The 22,372-nt window shown below is 45.2% G+C and overlaps 1 protein-coding gene across 9 annotated transcripts in view; it reads right to left on the bottom strand.

Moving 5' to 3' along the window:
* LOC105560976 (protein tramtrack, beta isoform-like) overlaps nucleotides 1-20,528 on the bottom strand; it is a 51,691-nt gene extending 31,163 nt beyond the window's left edge. Inside the window, exons 1-5 of one of the 9 annotated variants that reach the window (XM_012010551.1) lie at nucleotides 13,313-13,546; nucleotides 12,057-12,610; nucleotides 10,929-11,108; nucleotides 7,600-7,720; nucleotides 5,013-7,205 (exon numbers count right to left, since the gene is read on the bottom strand). In XM_012010551.1, the coding sequence (XP_011865941.1) occupies nucleotides 7,135-7,205; nucleotides 7,600-7,720; nucleotides 10,929-11,108; nucleotides 12,057-12,610; nucleotides 13,313-13,424 (1,038 nt within the window). In that variant the 5' untranslated portion in view covers nucleotides 13,425-13,546 and the 3' untranslated portion in view covers nucleotides 5,013-7,134. Of the gene's footprint in view, nucleotides 1-5,012; nucleotides 7,206-7,599; nucleotides 7,721-8,230; nucleotides 9,936-10,928; nucleotides 11,109-12,056; nucleotides 12,611-12,727; nucleotides 12,957-13,040; nucleotides 13,222-13,266; nucleotides 13,562-20,324 lie in introns of those variants that run through there. The other 8 variants (XM_012010546.1, XM_012010550.1, XM_012010549.1 and 5 more) reach the window with 8 other exon arrangements.
* Nucleotides 20,529-22,372: the final 1,844 nt, after the last annotated feature.

The raw sequence follows: 22,372 nt of genomic DNA, 5'->3' as shown, positions 1-22,372 counted from the left end.
CTGTTGAGCTTTTTATCGCTCAACCGTGTTGCGAGGGAGACAGGGAAAGAGATAGAGAGAGAGAGAGAGAGAGAGCCCTTTGATCGTGCTGCGGCAGGGAAAGTCTCGCGTGATACTAATTTCCATTTGGGCCCAGCCCGGGCTCGGTTCGCTAATGCAAGCGACGCCGCCATCCATCCATCCATCGCTTTACCACGTCGTCCAGAGAGACAATTTTCCAGCGTTAAAGGTCGGAAAGTTATGATGCCGAGGCGCCTCGCCGAAACGCGACAGCGTTTCTCGCGTCTTGCGCGAGATATAGCGCCGGCGGAGGCTCCGTAACGTTACGGCTGGCACGTCACGGCCAACTCGCGGACATTAATAATACCGGATCCGAATTGTCGCCCCGGCTACGTGTTATCCTTGTCACGGAGAAAACGGAGACAGAGTTGGCGGATTCAAGAATCCGTGCCATTCGGGGACCCTCCGCTGCGCGCACGGCGAAGCACCAACATTCCGCGCGCAAACGTACCGTGAGCGAAAATACCGTGTCACTGCACAGCAAATGCATACAGAGCGCGAGCTTTTAATATTTATAGGTAGTTTCTCCGAGGAGGCAATTTCGACGTACGATCTAGCAGAAACCAAGACGGTGAATGAAATGGGAATAACGCCCTCGTAACGAGAGAGAGATATAAAAATTGGGGGACGTATGGCAAACGGACGAGAGGCGAAAGTTATTTTGGACAAGCGACGCCGAGCACTCGCGTGAGACATATCGCCTGGTGTATTTTTGGCAAGGGGACACTACAATGGTTTCCAATCCGTTTGATTCTCAAGAACGACACCGTCCACACGTCATACGCTCGTGGGTTGCCGCTTGTTTATCCTCAGCCCGGCTGCCAGCCGGAAAATAGTCGATATGTCATTGACTGAGCTCTGCGACTCCGAACTCTTGCAATTTTTACTAGCGCTCGGCGCAACCGATGCGGGGCCTACCCCTAGCTCCTGCGGCTTTAACTCCCGAAAAGTTCCGCTCGTACTTTACGAGAGAGATAAGAATTTAAGATCTGAGAGAGCGGGGCCGCCAAGATTAGAATTTAAGCATTGAAGGATCTTAAAATCTCGAGCGGCGGTTTTCAAGCGAGTTTCAACTTTGATATTAGAACGTAGTGTCGTATAAAAGCGCCAAGTGTCCAACAGTAATGGAAGCTAAGAAATCAAATTTCAAAAATCCCAAGCCACTGGAGGCAGACTCGGCGACGGTGAATGAAAACGAAACATCCTCGTAATGAAGAAGCAAAAACGGGTTAATAAATGAACCCCTCTCGGCAAACTGTACCACACGATTACTGCTCACAGTCAAAGCGGGCCCGGTTATAAGTGAGTCCCGCGCACCCGGGAGTTTCGCGCGCCGGCATTTTTCGCCAGTTTCGGAAACCGTGACGTTCGCCAGAACGCATCCGCTTGGCGAGAGGCGAAACGAGACGGCGTTTATTTGTTGCGTAACGCGCGCGTGAGCGGCAGAAAGAGGAACAAAGCGCGCGTTCCCGCATGAAACCGCGCTGTCGCTTTTGTGCGGACGAAACAGATAGCAAAAGTTCGTCGCGCCGGGAATGTTTCGAAAAATCGCGAGAGCACGAGAGGAATTTCCCGGAGGGGGGGGAGGGGAGCAGGACAGAGGATTTCAATAACTGCGAGATGTCGCGAGAGCACGACCTTGTTATACCTAATCCCGTAGAGCTGCGTGGAAACTCGGGCTAATCCCATATAATGTTCTTTCTCCGCAGGTTTCGAGTAGACTAAAGACTTTCGAGAGATAACTGCTAGAACCCACGGGTTCCCGTGAGGCGAGAAATTAACGGGTTAGGGGTATACGAAACGGCGTTCGCGAGTGTATTCTGCGTTTACAAGCGTACGGCACCTCTTTCCGGGGGGGGGGGGGGGAAAGAAAGAAAGAAAGAAAGAAAACTTGGGACATACTTGCTCGATCTACGCCCGCTATTGGCGCGAATTCAATGGCTCGAAGAGCTAAAAGAGTCGCATCTGCAAATAGAGAAAGAACATAGGTAAAAAACTGGCTCGACGCCATTCCTACCCGGAGCCACGACGGGCGAGAAATGATGCAGACGGCGGAGAAGGGACACGTGTGTTACATAACGACGTACAAGGGCTATTGAACGTGTGACCATGCGCTGCCTAAGGGTGGTATCGCATCGCCTATTATAATTACTATTTATCGCATTATTGTTATTCATCGTGACAAGCGATCTATCCTTGTACTTTAAGGCGAAAGGCACCACAAGTGAGCTCCGTAGGAAGCCTGTTCTTTTCTTTTCTTTCTCGTAAACAGCCTATGGGCCTGCGGGACTAGTTTCATCATGACTATTTTTGAGCCGCGACGACTCACACAGAAATCAGTCTTCGACGTGATTCACAACCTACGTCATATAAATATAATATACGTATAAATATATAAATATATATATCTATATTTTACGTGCACGCCTCGACGAATGTTTTGCATCACTTTACTGTTACAGATTAATCGCGCTCGAGATGAAACAAAATTGTCCCGTGAATTACCATTATTTTCGTGCACGCCGGCCGACGTAAAATAATTTCGTGTATTTTACGTTCCGGTAGATATACTCGCGCGTGTCGCACGTGTGTACGACTCGACGAAGATCCCAGAATGATCGAGACGGTGCAAAAGCATTCGCGACGCGTGCGTATAAGAGATACTTAATATCGTTTAAATCATATACTTTTCCTGCGCGCCTACAGACGAATAGTCGAAGATGCTGGAGTCCGAAGAACCTAGGAATCCGAAAACCCTAGCGCCCAAGGGGACGCAGGGATCAAGGGGGAGCCGCGAGTCCGCGGATCCTGACGTGACACGGAAGTGTGCACTGAACGGCAGGACGATTACGGGACAATCCGTAATCTTGGAGGAACGTCACTCGTATTCCAGTCCGGACGATCAACGGGAGGTAGAATAGGAATCAAGTTTTGTACTCGACGTTACTTTCGTTGAGATCTCCAGCTACATGGATTCTACGAACACTCCGCTATAACTAAGGGAATCTGCTTGTCTCGGGCAAGAGAAAGAGACCCCCGCGCGTCTTACCTCAATAGAGTTAAATACTTAGGAGCTATATACGCACAAGAGAATAAATAGATTTAATTTTAGTTTAAATAGTACTCCAAGTTAAAAAAAAGGAGAGACGCACGCGCACACGATGGTAATCGTCACGTGTAGCTATGCGACGAGGTGGATCCTTCGTGCGACATATCGACCGTGGCGATTAATACTAATTAACGTGACACGGGCACAAGTTACACGGCTTCAAAGCAGCTCCCTGCGAACGCATGCACGCAAATCTCTTACGCTTCGTATACGATAGAAAAATAAATTATGTGTGTAGAGTATACGAGGATTTATGAATCGAAGGATCCACGCATCCGAGGTGTCGGAAAGATCCCAGGATGGGTGGAACCTGTCGAGGGAGAGTCGTTACACGGTCCTGCGACTTGCTGTGCCTTTGCAGCGAGGCGGACCGTCGTGCCCGTACTCTAGTACCTTGGATTCTCGTATGCCAATAAGGCCAGTAAGTTTTCCTGACGCGGGCTTGGTCGATTCGAAGATCCTCGCACAATCCGCGGTTAGCGTACTGTTGCACGTGAACGCGCTGTGTGTTTATGCGACGCAAGAATTACTAAGTCAAATAACTCTCTTTTGCTAAGAAATGATGTTTGTGCTCCATGCGCATAAACGGCGATATCAAGGAGCCCTCTCGTATGCCGTGTTTCAACTTAATGTGCCTTTTCAGATTGTCAGACCTGGTCAACGATATCATACATATTTGACATACGTGCTTGTCGGGGTTGTGCGATTTCATGTGCTTTTTTATGTTGGCTACGCTCTTGCCGCACAGCTTACAGCACTCCATACCGATCTGCGAGTGCTCTAACTTAGCCTGACTGTCTTTACTTATATCCTTTTCTTTTTTGCAAGTCCTTGTCGTTCCTGGAATACAAGGTCCCGTTTCGATGAATTCGTCATAAATCATTAACGATGCCAACTGTGTCTACTAATATCACCCCAAAATGCGTAAGGATGGTCGATTCCACGTTATCACACTCAATCTCTTTCATTTCTTTGCGCAATGTCTGATAGGTACTGACTCCCGAACTCTAATTAATTTTTAACAGACATGTCCCGCGCACGTATATTTTCACCAAACGTACGTACAAATATGGAAATGCGAAGCTATGAAATAAAAGCTCTAAAAAATGACCGTTGAGTCCTCTTTAATTATCGAAATTACCCACTGCCATTATAATATAAATGTAATAGCTTTCCCTTGCAAAATATTCAAAGTGCAAATATTTTATCACGAATTTCACCTGTTCATTGTGAAATGCGAAAATTACACGAATAACATTTAAACATGCATTTTTTTTCCAGGGAACATTTTTGGAGCCAATATTATTTTGCAATGTAGATGTTTAAGTAATACAATTCTAATTGATCGTTTCAAAAAAAATATCGAAAATTTATGTTATGCGAGACTGTAATATTATTCTAACGCACGGAGTTGAAATTTATTTTATCGACTGTCGAAAAATCCCTTTCACCGGTTCGCGGTATGTTGCACGTTGTTTTTTTTTAAATATTTTAATTTCGCTATTATTTTAATATAAGAAATGACCATTGCGAAAAAAAATATTTCGGATGATAACGTTAAATGGAATGTCCTTTTATGCTCCCCACAGGTCACACTCTACGTCAAATAGTTGCAGAGAAGAGGAGATTCTCTCAATTACGTTCAAAATCAACGAAGATATAACGAACATCACACTCGTATTTGTACAGGGTAATGCACTTAATGAAATTGCTTGATTTCCTTTCTTGTTTTTATAAGCGCTGGAAATATATGTGTATATAAATATTTTACTTATACGGAGAAAGAATAATGCAGACGTAAAAACGAAAGGGAAGTAAGTGAGCCCGAGAATGTATAAAAGGATTTTTTTTTTTTAGAGAAAGAATCGAAACTTTGTCGCGTTTATTGAAACAAGACGGCGAATCGATCAATTCCATCAAGGACTTCGCCCCGTGCTCTTTCTCATCTATAATTACCTACTCGTAGCAAATGTCAATACCATGTAAAAAGCTCAATTCTACTGTCATCTCATCGCGTTCCAAGAGACTAAAGATACTGTCACAATACAGTACAGGAGAGAAAGAAAGGAGAGAAAGAGACGTCAAACTTAACATACCGAAAAGAAAAACCGCAACGGAAAATAAACACATTCAAGTGCGAGAACCTCGGCGAGGAGATTCGCCGATTCGTCCCCACGGTAAACACTCGGTCTGCGGAGATCGCGATACGGACTATCGACTTTGTCCCCCAAGCTCTTAAACGCCGCCCATACATAAATTGCTCCGTCGGAGATCAAACGCGCGCATCTCGCGGCCACTGGCAACTATTGCATAATGCAGCTCGTGCAACATTTCAGCTAACTAGATATAATATGAATATGCAATCAAGAAGTACGTAATCTGGTAACTATCAACGACGACGACGACGACGACGACGACGACGACGACGACGATGCCGATGACGACGACGACGAGATCGCTACGAGGTCGAGGATGCGAGAGATAAACGAAGAATAGCATTAGCAACCGAGTCTATTTAACGAGCGGTCTAATCGCGTACGCTTCTTCGGAAATAATCGCCAGGAGGAAAAATATGATACCTAGGGATACGAGTTTTCCTGCTGCTGTGCCGCTGCTGTCGCTGCTGGCGACTATTATTAATGCATTGACGATGCACAGTGGATAAGAATCGTGTGACTATAAATAAGCGTGACGTATCGATGTGGACGAACGATAGAAGATACTTCGCGAAAAGTGAAACTTAATAAATTCATCCATAGGCTTTTTTTTATAGATGCGAAACTCGGGTCCTCGGATCCTCCAATCCCCGAATTTCCGCCCGGGGATCCCCGTGTCGAAGAGTCCGCGAGATTGAACATCTAATTGCGACGGTCTTTAATCCCTAAAGGGCAGATTTTCGGGATCGTCGGATCCTCGGCTCCTCCGCTCTTGTGTAATCGCGTTTAACCTTCGTCTCCATCTCGTGGTATCAAGTAACGTAGCATATAGGAAACGTCTTACGTAACGGATTTTTTTTTCCCCCGCGGCCGGCAATTTTATTAACGCAAAACGACGGATTGCGCAACGAGACGCGCAACGATTGCACATTTTGTTGCTAATATTCTCGTTCACTCGTGTAGGTCGAAACGAACAGCGCAAGAGAGACGTGAGAATATAAGATCAAGATCGCCAGGCACGGTGACGCAAGATACGGCAAAGGGGTATATAAGAGAAATAGGAAATAAAAACAGCACATATAAAAACATGCACAGAGAGTTCCCGCCATGGAAGAGCCGCGTATATGCGCACGCCTGCGTCCGCACGTGCACGCGGTGTGTACGCATATACGCCGCGTGTGTGTATATACATGTATATATAAAATGTCTTATATATAATATATATATATAACATAAGTATATACATGTCTCGCGCACACGACACACATCCACACGCATTCACGCAAATGGAGCTCGTTAATGTGGCATACCACGCATACGCACGCACACGCGCCACGTACACGTGTATACAAGAGCAGCGAGATGAACTCAGCCAGTCGCACCCACACACCATCGCAATCTCGGACACGAATTTGAAAAACAGAAAAAAAACAGGAAAAAAAAATGATAGAAGTACAGTCCATTTGCTGATATACCATGTCCCAAACCAACGAGAGTTTTGTTACGTTTTATTCTCTCTCTGTATATGTATATATATATATATATATATATAGATATATGTATTAACACACGTAATTAAAACTACCACAATGACGTAGCAAATGCACGATACCATCACCACAACACCAAGGATTCATGTAATATACATATGTGGTTAGATATAATATATACAGACATACGCACGCGGGGATTGGTCCCGGTGTGTATGCATATACATATATATATATGTATTTATATATACGTACCGTACACATATACATATACATACTATATGTGATATATATATAATATATGTGAAAAGGAGGTCTTTCATTTTCTAAAGTTACACTCACTACACTTGCCAGATTTGGAAATAGAGGGATGCTCGCTTCGGACGACACCTACGTATGACTCGGCTCGTGTCAAATCCTTGCAAAAACGTGCATGCAGATCTCCCTCGATTTCTTAGATGCAACATATTTCCCACAGGCCGGCTGACAAAGGGACCCGTTTCTCTCCCAGCACGCGCGAAAACGCCGAAATGCCCGAGACGCGCGGTACGGACGAGCCCGGCGCGATATTTCGCGACAAATAAACGTCGGATAACGGCCGAATCTTTTATCGCGGTTTACAAGCTCGATATTTCAACCCGTCCGAGATAATACCGGGTACAATCTTCGTACACGCGTGACGTACAAGTTGATCGCAGAACGGAACGGCTTGGTGCAAAAAGGGAAATATGTTAAATCTAAATGAAATTTTGGTCGTAAAGGTGGATATGTGTGCAGGTCTTACCATCAAGTCCGTCGAGCATTTCCGGGGGATTATGGTGCTCGGATGATTCAATTCCTTGAACACCATCACTGAGCGCTCCTGCCGCGGCCCCTCCGTCTTCTATCAGCCCAATTGGATGACTCTGCACATGACATAATAATATTTATAAATAAGCAGTCGGCAATAATGTGGAAGCTGCTTCGTGCCTCGTGACGTATTGTAATTAAAACAGTATCGTACACAAAAGACAAAACCTTTGTATTCTTATTACGGCTGCAAATTGTTTCTCAAACTTATGCAATGACAGAAACTCTTGGATCATCTTTTGGAGAATTCCGGACGATTTGGTGACCATCGAAAATTTGCGACTTAAGATCTTTAAATGCTGTTACACTTCATCACATTCAACTCACCGTGGATAAGATTTAAATAATGTATGCAAAAAAAATATAAATAGCTTAAAGCTGGCAATGTTGTTCAAATTTATACGCGATATTTGTTTAATACTTGAATATTGAATATTTTGTGTAGTTTTAAGTAGTTCTTGTAAAAAAATTCTGACACGTTGCTACTTATTGTTAGATAAGAGATATTAGTTCTTAATAGTAATAGGTTAAATGCCCTAATCAATGTAATTTCAAAGAAAACATTTTGTAGAGTGATTCCATTTATTGCTTTTCAAGGATATAAGTATCCGTCACAGAACATGACTTCAAAAATATATACTTTGGCATATATATATATATATATCTCTCTCACATCAAAATACATGTACATACACTGTCATATATTACAGCGATTATTTAACAAGATATAAAGTATATGTTTAAAAAATGCAAGTAGTATTTTTTGATGAATTGCCGTTATCTCGGGAAGGAGCCGTCTTATTGTAAACACCTTGTAAAACCAAATACATTTTATAAAATATACATGGAATTATATACTTTATTCACTCTTGTCTATTAAGGTTGTTGCACGATTTTCAAAACCGTAAAAATTATATCGCTATCTTTACATGCTATTTAAATGTGATAATTGTTTGATTGTATATCATAAAAATATATATGTACATATTGCAAGAGAATATTGAAATATCTTTGTATAAAATATATTAGTCATTCTGCATATGCATTTATGTATTTTATCTTTTCAACAATAAAACAATGTTGATATGTAAATTGTTTGAATTGTATATGCAACAACAATGAAACATTAACGTTGATAAAGTTATCTGATAATAAGAACTGCCTTCCGTAAAATTATATTTAATTGTATTTTAAGTGAAAATTTATTTGCAGCGTTGTTAAATAAGATATTATCGGTGCGATAAAAATATTAAAGATACAATACAATTGAAAGATCCAAAATCGGAGGCTAAGACATACGAATAGGAAAGAAAAATCTATGGAGAATCTGGGAGCATCTGAAAGGTGTGGCAGTCAAATAAACAATAATAATGTTCTTGTACATATTCTGTTACAAGCTTGAATACGTGTTGTTTCGCGTCCAAATATTAAACCTTAAAGCGGTTTAGCAATAGGTAAGACTTGTTTAAAATCTTGACATATATCTTGCACACGGGTGTGTCGCTCTAATATTGTATGTACACAATGTCTTTGAAATATTAATTGAGCGCAAGACTGATCACGAATAATTAAACAGGCGGAATCTGATGACGGATGCCAAGGCTAGCATGTTTTCGTCGTGTAAGCGTAACTCTTTCTTGCCTCGCTTTCTTTAGTCAAGCACAGATTGTGTGCCTTGCACTTATCATGGTGGTTGACGATCTCGACCCTAAAATTGCCATTTCCCGCGGCGAACGAGGTGCGAATCTCCGGTATGGATTCGCTCCACTTTCTACAGTATTTGCAAAACATAAGATTCGATCGTTCGTCGTACTGCAGCCAGGAGTACGCGTCTAACCACGAGGGTTTAAATCTACCGACCTTCCTACCCTGCGAAGTAGAACGTAGCACGTTTGCGCACATTGTCGACTGAATTACGGACATTCCCGGTTCCTGATTCATTTGCAGCGACCTATGCATGTCGCTCTCCAACGTTTTAACGTTTGGATTATATTCGGACAGCGATTCGTAAGGTTGGGCCTGATCAATGCTATTGCTTCTATACGGATGGTGCGAGTTCATGAACACGGCACGACTTCGCGGATTATGCGAATTCCCGGCGAGTTCGGACGCAATTCCCGACATATCGACATAGAGAGAACCTCCAGCCATGATGGCACTTTCGCGAGAAACTTGCGCCACAGCCGAATCTGGACGATTTGAAGTCATGTTCTGTACATCCGTAGTTTCGTCACTCTTCCCATCTCTCTGAACCTCCCACTCCATACTAGTCTGTCAACAGAGAAGGAAAGGATATGTGCTTAATCAACACATCTCGACCGATCTCTCTTTCTTTCTTTCTTTCTTTTTTTAGCAAAACAAGCCAATTTTGTAATCTCCAATTGGAGAATCCCTTCCTTCCCATGTTCGTTTCGACTGAGTAGTTGTAGGACGACGGTAGACAATCGTCGTCAATTGTGGGAACAGTAACGAAACTCCGTTATAGGGACAATTATCTTCACGATATATCACGAGAACTTTGCACTTCATTCACAATTGTGCAAAGCGTTTCAAGCGAGAAGAAGTGTACGGCGTCTTCGGAGGGGGAAAAAAATATGCGAGCGTGAAGTAACAATAGCCTGGCACACGGAATCAGAGATACATGCTGAAACAATGTATACTAATATGCAAATATACACCAGAAAATGAGCGAGCAACTTATACGTGCATTATTTTAAGATTGAACCCAAACGCACTTTTTAAGCATTGAAGAATCGTGGAAAAACAATGCATTAACTGGTAACGCACAATTACATAATTGCTTGGGAATTACGTGCCCAGAGACAAATGTGATAAAACGGCGAAACGACTGGTCTCTCCGAGCATTTTGTGATTGACGTAGGTTACGCGACCTTAGATAGAGAAACGAGAGAAAATCAACACTGCCTTATCATTTTTATCTTTTACGCAATCGCGATAAATACATCAGGAAATAATTTCCTTGGACTGCACCGACAATGTTGCCAATCGATTGTGGGATATTTACAATCGGCTGCTCGGACCCACAAGGATACATTATGTGCACATACATTATTCCGCATATAATGACATGGATCATGCAAAGTTAGTTATTTGCGTTATCGAACAAGTGTGAGCGCGCAGGGAAAAAAAGCCAAGCAGATGCACAGGTGCGCAGGATCACGGTGGTGCAGGGGACAGAAGTAGGAAAGAAACGATTAATCGCCAACTAAAATACGAGATGCATAAACGTCGAGAAATACTTACGGAGAGGGAAATATTGTCATGGAAGTCGGGCAAGTGGTGATCCACCTCTTGTTTAATGGGGGCCTGCGGTTGTGAAGCAGGCGACATGGGTCGACCACCATCTTCCATCTCAACTCCCAGGGCATTATTTAACTTTGAAATCACAGGAGGACTCGATTTGTAACTACACTGCGAGGATGTCTGAAAACAGTCAATCAAACATTTTCGTCATCTCTTCCTCTGCTCCCATGTCCGTTGCCTCGACACGTTTATTAAGATTTGGCTAAGTTTCTCTTAAAAAGAAGAATAGAAGCTGGTAAATTATTTCACTCGGCGACAACGCGTGGTTTTACCGGGATCAAGTCTTTCGTTGGACAGTATCGTTTACTATTATGCACTTGATATTTTGGAGCAAATGGCTCGCGTGTCTCTCAAAATGTACGATTCTCGATAGGCGAAAAGGTATAAAAAGCATCTTGCGATAATGTCTATCTCGTGGATTGTATCAGCAGGCGGTAGCGTCTGGCCTAAACTCTTCCAAGGTCTCGGGTAAAGTTATTTGGAAAGCTGTGCAATCACAGGCACATGTGCGATTCATTGATAATAATGTGCGAGACCGAATCAAAGAGAACTTTAAGCAGCGGCACAAGTCTGCTGATATATAATCAGAGACATCAGCATTCGTATCAACTTATTTATGAAAACTGTGTGTTATTTCATTGCGTCAATACGCAAAAATGCGATTAACATCTAATATCGTTAGAAACGAAACACAATATAAAGAGACACGCTGTAGGACGCCTGCGAGAAACGACGTTTCAACTTTTAGGGGACGTCGAGTTGCTCATCTCTCTATAAAATTCCTCTCGATTGAGCTTCAAAGTAAAAATATAATACACACACACGCGCGCGCATAGAGTTTGCTAAAAGTGTACACGTGTTACGAATGAAGATGGCACATGTATAAGAATAACATTTGTTGTACGATAAATTTTGTTGACACGTCGATTGGCTGCGGGCTAGTAAACTCGTGGTGCATCTAAAAAGTTAGTATCCTGCAATCAAGACGCTTAAGAAATGTATCGTACGACAAATGGAGCCTAAGCGTATGCGGCGACACGAGTGACGCAGGTGAGAATAAAGGCGTACCTGAGAGTCGGAGAGGAATCTTTCGCTAGGCGGGCCAGAAAGAGAAACGTCGTAGCTGCCTGAATTCTTTCTTTTCCTCTTCTCGTGATGGGACTGGAGGTTAGGCGAGTCGCTATGCCTGACCCCGGTCTGCGTGTCCGGATCCGGTGAGGGACACTTGTCCTCCGGTTTGTTATTTACACTATTATCGGTGAGGCCTCGGATCTGCAGTGCCTCCGCTGTCTTGAGGAACATCGGTAGCAGATGCTGACTAACATTGACTTCGCCCTTATACATAAAGTGCAGCAACGCCTTCATCTCGGTGTCATTGACATCCTTGAGGAATATGATCGGATGGGGGTGGGTGTTCTGGAGGAAAATGCTCTCGAAATACGGGCTGCATGCGGAGAGTATGGTCTGGTGCGCCTTGAACGTCTCTCCGACACATGCCAGGGTGACGTCGCAGAGCGCCTCTCTGGCGAGCAGGGAGCTGAGAACGTCCGTGAGGTTGGCTGGATGATTGTTCCACCGTAGACAATACTGCTGGTCCATCTTGTCTATCTCCAATCCCGACCCTACAACCAAACTAGTTGGCCTCAGCTTGTCTAGGCAAATAAGCGTGCTCTAATAGCCCGTGCTACAATAATACCGAACGGCCGAAATCCCCTAACCCTTAAAAAGCGCCAACTCACACACTTGCTCCGCGCGCACTCTCCTATCGTCCTGACAATATCTCCCCGCAGATTAAATCGCGGCTCTCTAGGCCCACACAACGTCCTCCGCGCTTCTGCAAATGTGCCACATTGCAGTATAACTGTAAAACCCTTCAGGGTTCACGCCGCGCTACTATACGTGCAGAAAACATTTTTTCGCATAACCTTAACGGCGGAGCGTACTGTGCCGAGCGCGCGCGAGGATCCCTACGCGACGGGCGGGCGGGCGGGCGCGCGGGCCGCCCGCGAGGTTAGATCGCTAATTGCGACGCAGTACGTGCCACCCACGTACGCGATAATAATCCGACGTATTCGGAGGTGATGTTTTTGGCAACGTCAATATCCGCGAGGCTTGGGCGCCATTGTCGCGGCCGTGCGCTGCCTCGTCTAGCCTCCACGAGCCTCCTCGCGAAAACGGCGATTTGTTGATGCCCGATTTCCTAGCCACCACGTAACCCAGCGCTGCGCACCGCTCTACTCGCGCGTCAACCTTACGCGGCCTACGACGCGACACTCACCGCCGTCAACACCGCCTCTCCCCGAATCTCCACGTCGATTACTCACCTCTCGCAAACTTTTTGCCATTACAACGCCACCCGACCCTTAACGTCCACTGCCATACCAATCTGCCAATGCCTACGGCCTTATTTTTAAAATACTTTTGACCTTCGTGCATCTGCCGCGCGGGGAATGGCGCGAAGGGCGCTCCAATTCAAACGCGGTTCGGCGCACGCCGCGTCTTCTTTCCGACTGCGTGCGGGATCGCCGCGGCCGCCGGTGCACGCCGATAACGCGGCGTGTCCCGAGCGAAATATATCGCGCCGGAATATAGAGAATTCGCGCGCCGCTCGCCGCCATATCGATCTGCCGTGTGCCGGCCGTCTTATTTCCCGAATAACGCACGCTTTCGTTACGTCAGCCGACCGACATGGCGCGCCAGTGCGCACTATTCAAACGTCCCAGAGTTCACGCGCCAACCTTTTTCCACTATTTTCCTTCATTGTCGCGCTTTTCCGACAAGTCGTATAAACCAAAGTGACGCGCGCCTCGAAAGGTCCAATGTCGTCAATTCGTATCGACGAATAATGTTATAACGTTGAAAATACTCTCCATTCTTTCCTCATTTCGTTTCTAACCACAATTTTTACCACGTAATTATATCGTAGCAGTCAATCAAATATTTGTCTGTTGTGCGTCTGTCAATTTGTCAACATCAATTTTTTTAATAACGAGACAAATGTCAAGTATTAAATGACAATTGATCTTCTTTGTCGCCGATAAACAATACATGATTCGCGTTAGGCCTGGGCGACTCATTGGGACGAGTGTCATTGTTTTCTGTGAGCCCAGCGATACTTGGTGCGACCTTGATTAAAATTTAAATCGTCATTTCTCAATGTCGACGTAAGAAATAGGAGGCGACTCGAGTAACGCAAGAGTAGATAAAACGCTTGTATTCAAAGTTGATGCCTTTTCGAGTGGCGCCCTCAGATTCAGTAATTCAATTTCGTCTATTATCTCACCACGGCCCGGCGCTCCATTTAACGCACGTGTTTATTAGAAAACTGAGTTTGCAAGGTGTTAGGCGCGCATTGAAAGAAAACTGATGTATCGAAAGAACTCAACTTTACCCTTTGTAATTATTTGTAACTTTTCTCCTTCGAAAAACTTATTCCCTTGTCAAATCGTAATCTCATTAATAAAAATTAACTGTCTCAATATGTACAACACGTTAAGTTTTTCCAAAGGAAGACAAGTTAAATTAGGAGAAAAAGATCCGTTGAAGGACGTCAATACGCGTTGTTTCGGATCAGTAATTATAAGATTTAACGCCTAGCAAGTTAAATCGTGAAATTTTTTTACTATTATCTGTTATTACAATTTTGCGATTAATCTCTTTATTAAACACTCTGGAACCGATCATCGTTCGCAACATTTCGCAACGTGCCTCGTGTTACTTTATCTACTCACTTTGTACAAAGACGAATGCGTAAGCAAAATTGTTAAGGCCTATGGCCACGATGCTTGGTTTCAAGTTCTAGTTCCGAGAAATCCCTAGTAGCACAATATATTGGTGCAACATTGGGAAATAAATCTAATGTTCCCAATATTGTAAAATGGACGCTTTCTCTTATTTAGCCAATATATCTATTCAGTAATATCGGTTTAATATTGCACCAATATTAGACCAATATTCTTGTTGTATTGTTAAATATTGGCCAATGCACTTCCAATAGAAATCTAATATTATATAATTATTATCGTGCAATATTTATATTGATTCCATGGCCAATATCGGCCTATGCACTGAGCTACTAGGGTAGTAGCCAATATATTGGCGCAACATTGGCGAAAATAATGTAAATCTAGTATTGCCAATATTGGTCCAATATTGGAAGATCAACTCCTTCTTTTATTTAATCTGTATGTTTATTCAGCAATAATAGACCAATATTCTTGTTGTATTGTTAAATATTGGCCAATGCACTTCCAATAGAATCTAATATTATATAATTATTATCGTGCAATATTTATATTGATTCCATAGCCAATATTGGCTTTACGTTGGACAATATCGGCCTATGCACTGAGCTACTAGGGTAGTAGCACAATATATTGGCGCAACATTACGAAATAATATAAATCTAGTATTGTCGATATTGATCCAATATTGCAAGATGGACGCCTTCTCTTATTTAACCGATATGTCTATTTAGCACTATTGGTCTAATATTGCATTAATATTAGACCAATATTCTTGTTGCATTGTTAAGTATTGGCCAATGAACTTCCAATAGAAATCTAATATTATATAATTATTATCGTGCAATCTTTCCATTTATTCCATGGCCAATATTGGCTTTAAGTTGGACAATATCGGCCAATGCATTTCTAATATAACCAACATTGTACCAATGTTTAGCCAATACGCTGTGCTACTAGGAATGTGTGGCCCATCAACTTGCAGCTATTCCATGAAAGCTGCGAGTCGATTGGCTACACATTTCTCGGAACTGGAACTTGGACCAAGTTCTAACATCGTGGACGCAGACCTTAACGCAAAATTAACGTGTTAAAGCGGAAAAAAAGTAGCGCCGCTGACTACTACTAATACCATTATACTTTTTGTCGCGTTTATTCTCGCCGATGCACGAGGCTCGTCGCAGCCGAAGAAACGCGGATTAAAATCCCGGGACCTCCGAGAGTGCGGCACGTTTAAATACCAGCCGTCGGGGTACAAGGCGACGCGCGGGAAAGGATATTCTCACGGTTTTCATCCATTTGGAGTTGAAACGCGGGGCTTAGCAGAGCGCGAGAAAAAATCGTACGCGCGCGCGCGTTTTTCGACCCTCCGCGTCTTTCCATCCAGCGTCGTCGTAATTGCCGAGTGAGGTAGCTCGTGCCGAGCGGTGCTCGATACGATGAAGAGGAAACGCACCGCGAAATCGCGTTTTCCACGCGCGTTCCATTTCGCGGAAAATCGCCCCGCGCGCGTGTGCGCGCGGAGACGCTTCAGCTTCATTTGGCGGTAATAAACGATAATTCGCGCAAATCGCGGAGAGCTCCTGATATTAATTTGACCCTTTCCCCTGCGCCTCCTCCCCCCCCCCCCTCCCCCGCACCCGCCTGTTCCCTCTCGTCGAACGATAATCGCGTTAACCCGCGCGAAATCAATAGGCACCCGGGGAAAATTTGAAAATCTCCTCAACCGAGATTTCCAACGCGGATTTACAAGCTCCGAGCGGCTGTTAACAGATTTAATCCGCGCTTTCATCGGCACCGCTGGAAATTACGTTTCGCGTACACATCCCGCTCAAAGATAGAAACGCGATACATAAAACGCCCGTACGTCAAAACGGTGATGCGATAAACGCAATGTAAAACGCGGAGGATTCAATATTCCCGTATCCCTCTCTTCTTTTTCGCGTATAATGCGGCCCGAAAAACGCCTAATTAATCGCGTTCGCGGATGAAATTGTCGCGGCGCGCGGCGCAATATCTGTCGTTTAAATTCGATTTCGCGTTTCCGCTACATTTCGAAATGCACCGGCTCCGGCAGCCGGCCGGCCTGACCGGGACGGAATTCATTTCGCAATCACGGACATGTCCTAATTGTGCCTGGTTTCGTAATTTCCCGTTTTCCCTTAAATGAGATATTAATCGCCGGAATGTACAGAAACGCAAAAGCTGCATCCCCCGTTCGGCCCGGCCGGCTCGCAAGATACTGAATAATATCGCGTTTAAAGAGCTCCCGGGACGTCCGCGACGTGCACGTGTACATATACGCGCATGTATACGCGGCATGTACAAAACTATATGTCTGCTTCTCGGCTAACAATTTAAACTGCAACGCGTCAGCGTTACGTTGGTGGAAACGTCGTCCGTTTCCGGGAAAACTTGCAGCGATTCCTGCGAGCGCTCGATTCTAACTCGACGACGAAGAGACGAGAGGGAAATGAACGGCGACGAAACATCGTTGCGGCTGCGAAAATTAAAACGAGAGACGACATTCGAGTATCCGCGACGCGTGTCCCGCGAGACTCGCCCTCGTCGATAGATATCCCAGCAATAATTAAATCATCGTGTCCCACGTTGCGAGGGAGTTTAGAAATCGAGACACGAGGAGTGTTTGTTTTAGCGTGTGCGACTCGAGCGAATCCGACGGGCGAGTAATTACCCCGACTATGCGCCCGATTACGAGAGGCCGTTTAATTACACGTCGCACAGCTCCCGCCGCATTTATTAAACTAAGCTAAAGCCGCGGCGCTGAAGACACTCTGATAGAAAGATTTCCCTTTGGCCCGTCTTAATAACAACGTACGAACTTTCATAAGGACTGGATAATTACCTCCAGCGTGCCACGCGTTTCTTCATCAAGCGAATCCGCGAGCATCCCGCTCCTTTAACGAGCTATCCGCCGAGACAATGCGATACTCGACGACAGCGTCGTCCCGCTCGCGATTTTCTGATAAGCGACGCGATACAGCGGAAATTATCCGAGTGAAACGCCGAGCAATCCGGAGACTATCTTGATCCTCAGATTCCCAACTCGCAAATGTATACTGTTTTTGTTAAATATTAGGCTTGTTTTCTGTTCCTACACTAGTGAACTAGTGCAATAAATTGGAGTAAGACAAGCATATTTTTTCTCATTCTAGCTTACTGCACTAGTTCACCAGTGCAGGAACAGAAAACAAACCCTTTAACGCTCGCTTGTCACGCCTCTTTACGAACGAGCCTGTCACACTGGGTCGCAATTTGATCCAGGCCAATTTTCAATGAGCTACTATTTAAACACTAACAAGTAAACCTACCCAAGTGGGGACACGACGATTTTGATGAGTATTGAATACGTTGCTTTTCAGCTCAAAATAAGGGACACGTATTTTTTTATACGTGCCCATACGCACTTTTTGGTAGTAAAATACTTTTGTGAAGACAATTTCATTTTCTCTTTCGGGGCGAATATTGACGAAAGTGTAAGAGCTAGAAAACATTTTTTTAACGAAAGTCGAATAGTTTCAATAGTACTTAAAAACTATGAGCAAAAATAGTTTTTCAATTTTTTCTTTTTCAAAATACCCCAACCACTCAACATTTTTTATTACAATTTTGACAATGTTTTAGCACCAAATTACAACTTATTTTATTACGAATTCAACCGTATATAACGTATATAATAAAGTTCAAAATTGTAATAAAAAATGTTGAGTGGTGGGATATTTTAAAAAAGAAAAAGTTTTAAAAAATGTTTTTCTCATTGTTTTAAAGTACTATTGAAACCATTCAACTTTCATTTAAAAATTTTTCTAGCTCTGACATTTTCGTCAATATTCGCCCCAAGAGAGAAAGTCCATTTTTATTCAAAGGGGTATTTCACCACCTAAAAGTGCCTATGGGCTCGTATAAAAAAATACGTGTCCCTTATTTTGAGCTGAAAAACAACGTATTCAAATCGGTGTGTCCCCACTTGAGTAGGTTTACTTGCAAGTGTATTGACTTGAAAACATTGTAGAATAAATTTCAAATATTAGGGAATGTATTTTTATTACAAAAAATTAATATTTGAAATAGCATTAAAAAAATTCTTAACAGACTGGTTTTTTTAAAGAATGACAAAACTAAAAATAAAAATTAAATGGTGGCACTATAGTGTGATTTTCAAATATGCTTGAAAGATATTTTAGGCCTAAATGCAAGTCCGAATCATTTTGATTCAGTGCGAGAGCCAATTATTTACATTATTTACTTTGTTTATGCACTTTAATAACAATAATTGTAAAATGTAAGGTACAAACGCTTTATCGTGCACCCTTAGAAGCAAATTGATATTTTAAGCTTTAACTTTAAGAAAGAAATCTGTAAGAAATTTTACCCCAGTTAGGAATCTAAGGGTTGATACAATCCCCGCTAGGCATCGCATTTGAATTTATCAGAAAGTATCGATCCAGGAACTGTCCCATTCGTTCGAATCCAGACAACTTTTTCGATCATCGTATAAGGACCTCGATGCACGCGTTCCGTAAGGCGTAACGGTAAGGTTTCGACCAATCGCGTTGCTCAATTCGGTCGTCGTAACCAAATCGGAGCAACGCGATTGGCCTGTGAGGGCCTTAACTCACGAATGAGCCTGAACTGGCGTCGCACATCACGACTCTACCCGTTTTACGTATCTAGCATATCCTTCAACGTATCTAACGTATCTAACAGCCTAGCCGATAGATCCTGGTCGAGAGTGACTTTTCTTCTCGCAAGACAGGATCTTGACGCACGCGTTCCGTAAGACGTAACAGTAAGGTTTCGACCAATCGCGTTGCTCAATTCGGTCGTTCGTAAGTGCCCATCTACAATAGAGATTTAAACCCTAGGCCTTAAGAAATTGACAAATCATAGCCGCGTATTCTACTCATAGTTGACCGTGATTGGTCGATTTCTTAAGGTTTAGGGCTTAAATCATCTATTGTAGATGAGCACTAATCGAATTAGAGCAACACGATTGGCCTGTGAAGGCCTTAACTTACGAATGAGCCTGAACTGGAGTTGCACGTCACGACTCTACCCTTTTTACGTATCTAACGTATCCTTCAACGTATCTAATATATCTAACAGCCTGGATAAGTGCCCATCTACAATAGAGATTTAAATCCTAAGGCTTAAAAAATTGACTAATCACAATCGCGTATTCTACTCAGACTTGACCGTGATTGGTCACTTTCTTAAGGCTTAGAGCTTAAATCATCTACTGTAGACTGAGACTAATAGATCCTGGTCGAGAGTGACTTTTCTTCTCGCAAGACAGAGTCTCGACGCACGCGTTCCGTAAGGCGTAACAGTAAGGTTTCGACCAATAGCGTTGCTCAATTCGGTCGTCGTAACCGAATCGGAACAACGCGATTGACCTGTGAAGGCCTTAACTCACGAATGAGCCTGGCGTCGCACATCGCGACTCTACCCTTTTTACGTATCTAACGTATCCTTTAACGTATCTAATGTATAATAGATCCTGGGTCGAAAAGTAGCTTTTCTCCTCGCAAGACAGGATAAGAAAATATTCTGTTTTCTTGGGGAAACAGACCTGTGTGTCCTGTGTGCCCCGGAGAGGCGTCGGCGGGCACTAGTCGCGATCATCCATCCCCCTTGATCGCGGGAGCCCCGACCTTGAGCTCCCTGACGCCGGAAACGGCACCCGAGTCGTCGAAACGCATCGACGATCGATGTGCCGCAGCCGCAGCGAGCCGCGCGCCGGGAAAAGCCGTTTCCGGCGCGCGGGATTTGCGGCTCGCATCGGCGCGTTTATCTTCCGGACGTGTCCCTAGTTGATCTTCGGCGGGTAGATCTTGGCGCGCTGATTCGCGCCGCGACTCTCCCCGATCTCGATTCGTCGGCGGGTCGCGACGCATTACCGTCATTTATTTCTACATCGATTGTTCGACCGAGCCATTCGGTTACTTTCTTGAGCAAAGTACAGTTCGCGAGGTGTGAAAAAATAGACTTCGCCGCTCCGCGCTCTCGAGCGACGAGCGTAGAAAAATACAAGCTACTCGATTCTCTTCGATTCGCAGCCCCCTTTCCTCTCGCGCTTCCTTCGCGCCTCTCTTAAGCGCGAGGAACGCCAAGGGGGAAACGTCCTCTTCCCGCTCGATGACGCGAGTCGATTAGGAATTGAAAGTTCGGGCCCGTGACGCAAACAACGAGAGCGATAACGCGGCAACGCTCGGGGAAAAAGCTCTATGTAGGACGCCCGCGCCGATAAAGGACGCGCCGCTGCACTCGGGCGTGCATTTTCCCGACCACAATGCAGTGGAAACGCGGTCGCAGGAACGAAGGGCGGGAACGCGCGCGCTTTGAGCACAGGGGGGAGCCTCAAACGTGAGAGGCGCCGACGTATCTCTCGCTCGCTTCCGCGAGCGTGTCACCGGCGCGTACGTCGAATTACCTGCACGCGTCGCCCGAACATCACCGCGCGCCGAATACGAGACGAGAGCGATATCTCTCGCTCGGAGAGCCGCTCCGAGATATCGCCCCCCCCCCTCCCTCCCTTCCCGCCCTGAAATGACTCGGGAGACCGAGCGACGCTGCGAATAATAGAAACACTTTGAGACGTCCCGAGTAACTGCCCTCGAGAAGGTGACGGGGAGTCGGGAAAACTTTGGAGAACTAAGCTCGCCCGGGAGTACCCGTCTCTCTCCCGCGAAGAGGAACCATCACGGTGAGTTACTCGACTCGTTCCGCGAGTCGTATCCGGCTGCTCTCGAATCGACCCAGAATCTCCGAGTGATTTTCCCCGACGTCCTTTACGCCCGGACGGCTCGCGGGAACAAGACTCTCGTCGCCGATATCAGAGCGATTCCCTCCTCCTCCTCCTCCTCCTCCTCCTCCTCCTCTCGTCCGCCGAGATCCGCCGTTTCCTCGCACGCGTCCGATTCCGAGTCCCGCCGCGTGTCGAGAGGGAGATCGCCGTGTGCTCCCTCGTCCAACCCCGGTGATCGAACGGACGCGTCGTCCGGCCGGCGGGCTGCTACGATCTGAATCGGTGGCCGAACTCAGAGGCCGCGCGCAACTGCACGACCACGACGACCGCGAACAGCGGCGGCATAATGGTCGCGTCGAGGAGGATCGCCGGGGGGATTAAAACGCGGGCGTCGCCGCCGCCGCCGGGAAAACAAAGCGGCCCGGGACGCTCTTTGTCGCGGCCGGAAATAAAAAGGAACGGTGCGCGCCGCGCGACGGTGAAGTCGAGCGGGAAAGTTATCTGCGATTAGCGCGCCTCGCGGTAAACGCGCGATTAAATTTGCATAATAAGTGGCGGATTATTTCACGACGACGCTACGCGGCAGATTAAAAATTAAGCCCGGCGTCCTCTCGCGAGTAAACGCGAGCGCGACGCGTGGACAAAAATGCGGCTGACGCTGAAACGCGAAGCCCGGAATTAGCCGGTTAGCATTCGCAGCGGTCCGTAATTAACGCGCGCGGGCACGTCCGTGCGGAAATTAATCGCGACCGGTCGATCGATCGCGATATCTCTCGCGCGCCGATCGTCAAATATTGTACTTTCCGACGCTAATTGTCGCCCGCGCTCAAACAGGCGCGTCCACGACGCCCGGCGAGATGATTTACGTTTGG

The sequence above is a fragment of the Vollenhovia emeryi genome, unplaced genomic scaffold (assembly GCF_000949405.1).
Source record: "Vollenhovia emeryi isolate VEMERY1.0 unplaced genomic scaffold, V.emery_V1.0 DF939215.1, whole genome shotgun sequence".
NCBI lineage: Eukaryota > Metazoa > Arthropoda > Insecta > Hymenoptera > Formicidae > Vollenhovia > Vollenhovia emeryi.
This window is presented reverse-complemented; position numbering and strand designations above follow the sequence as displayed.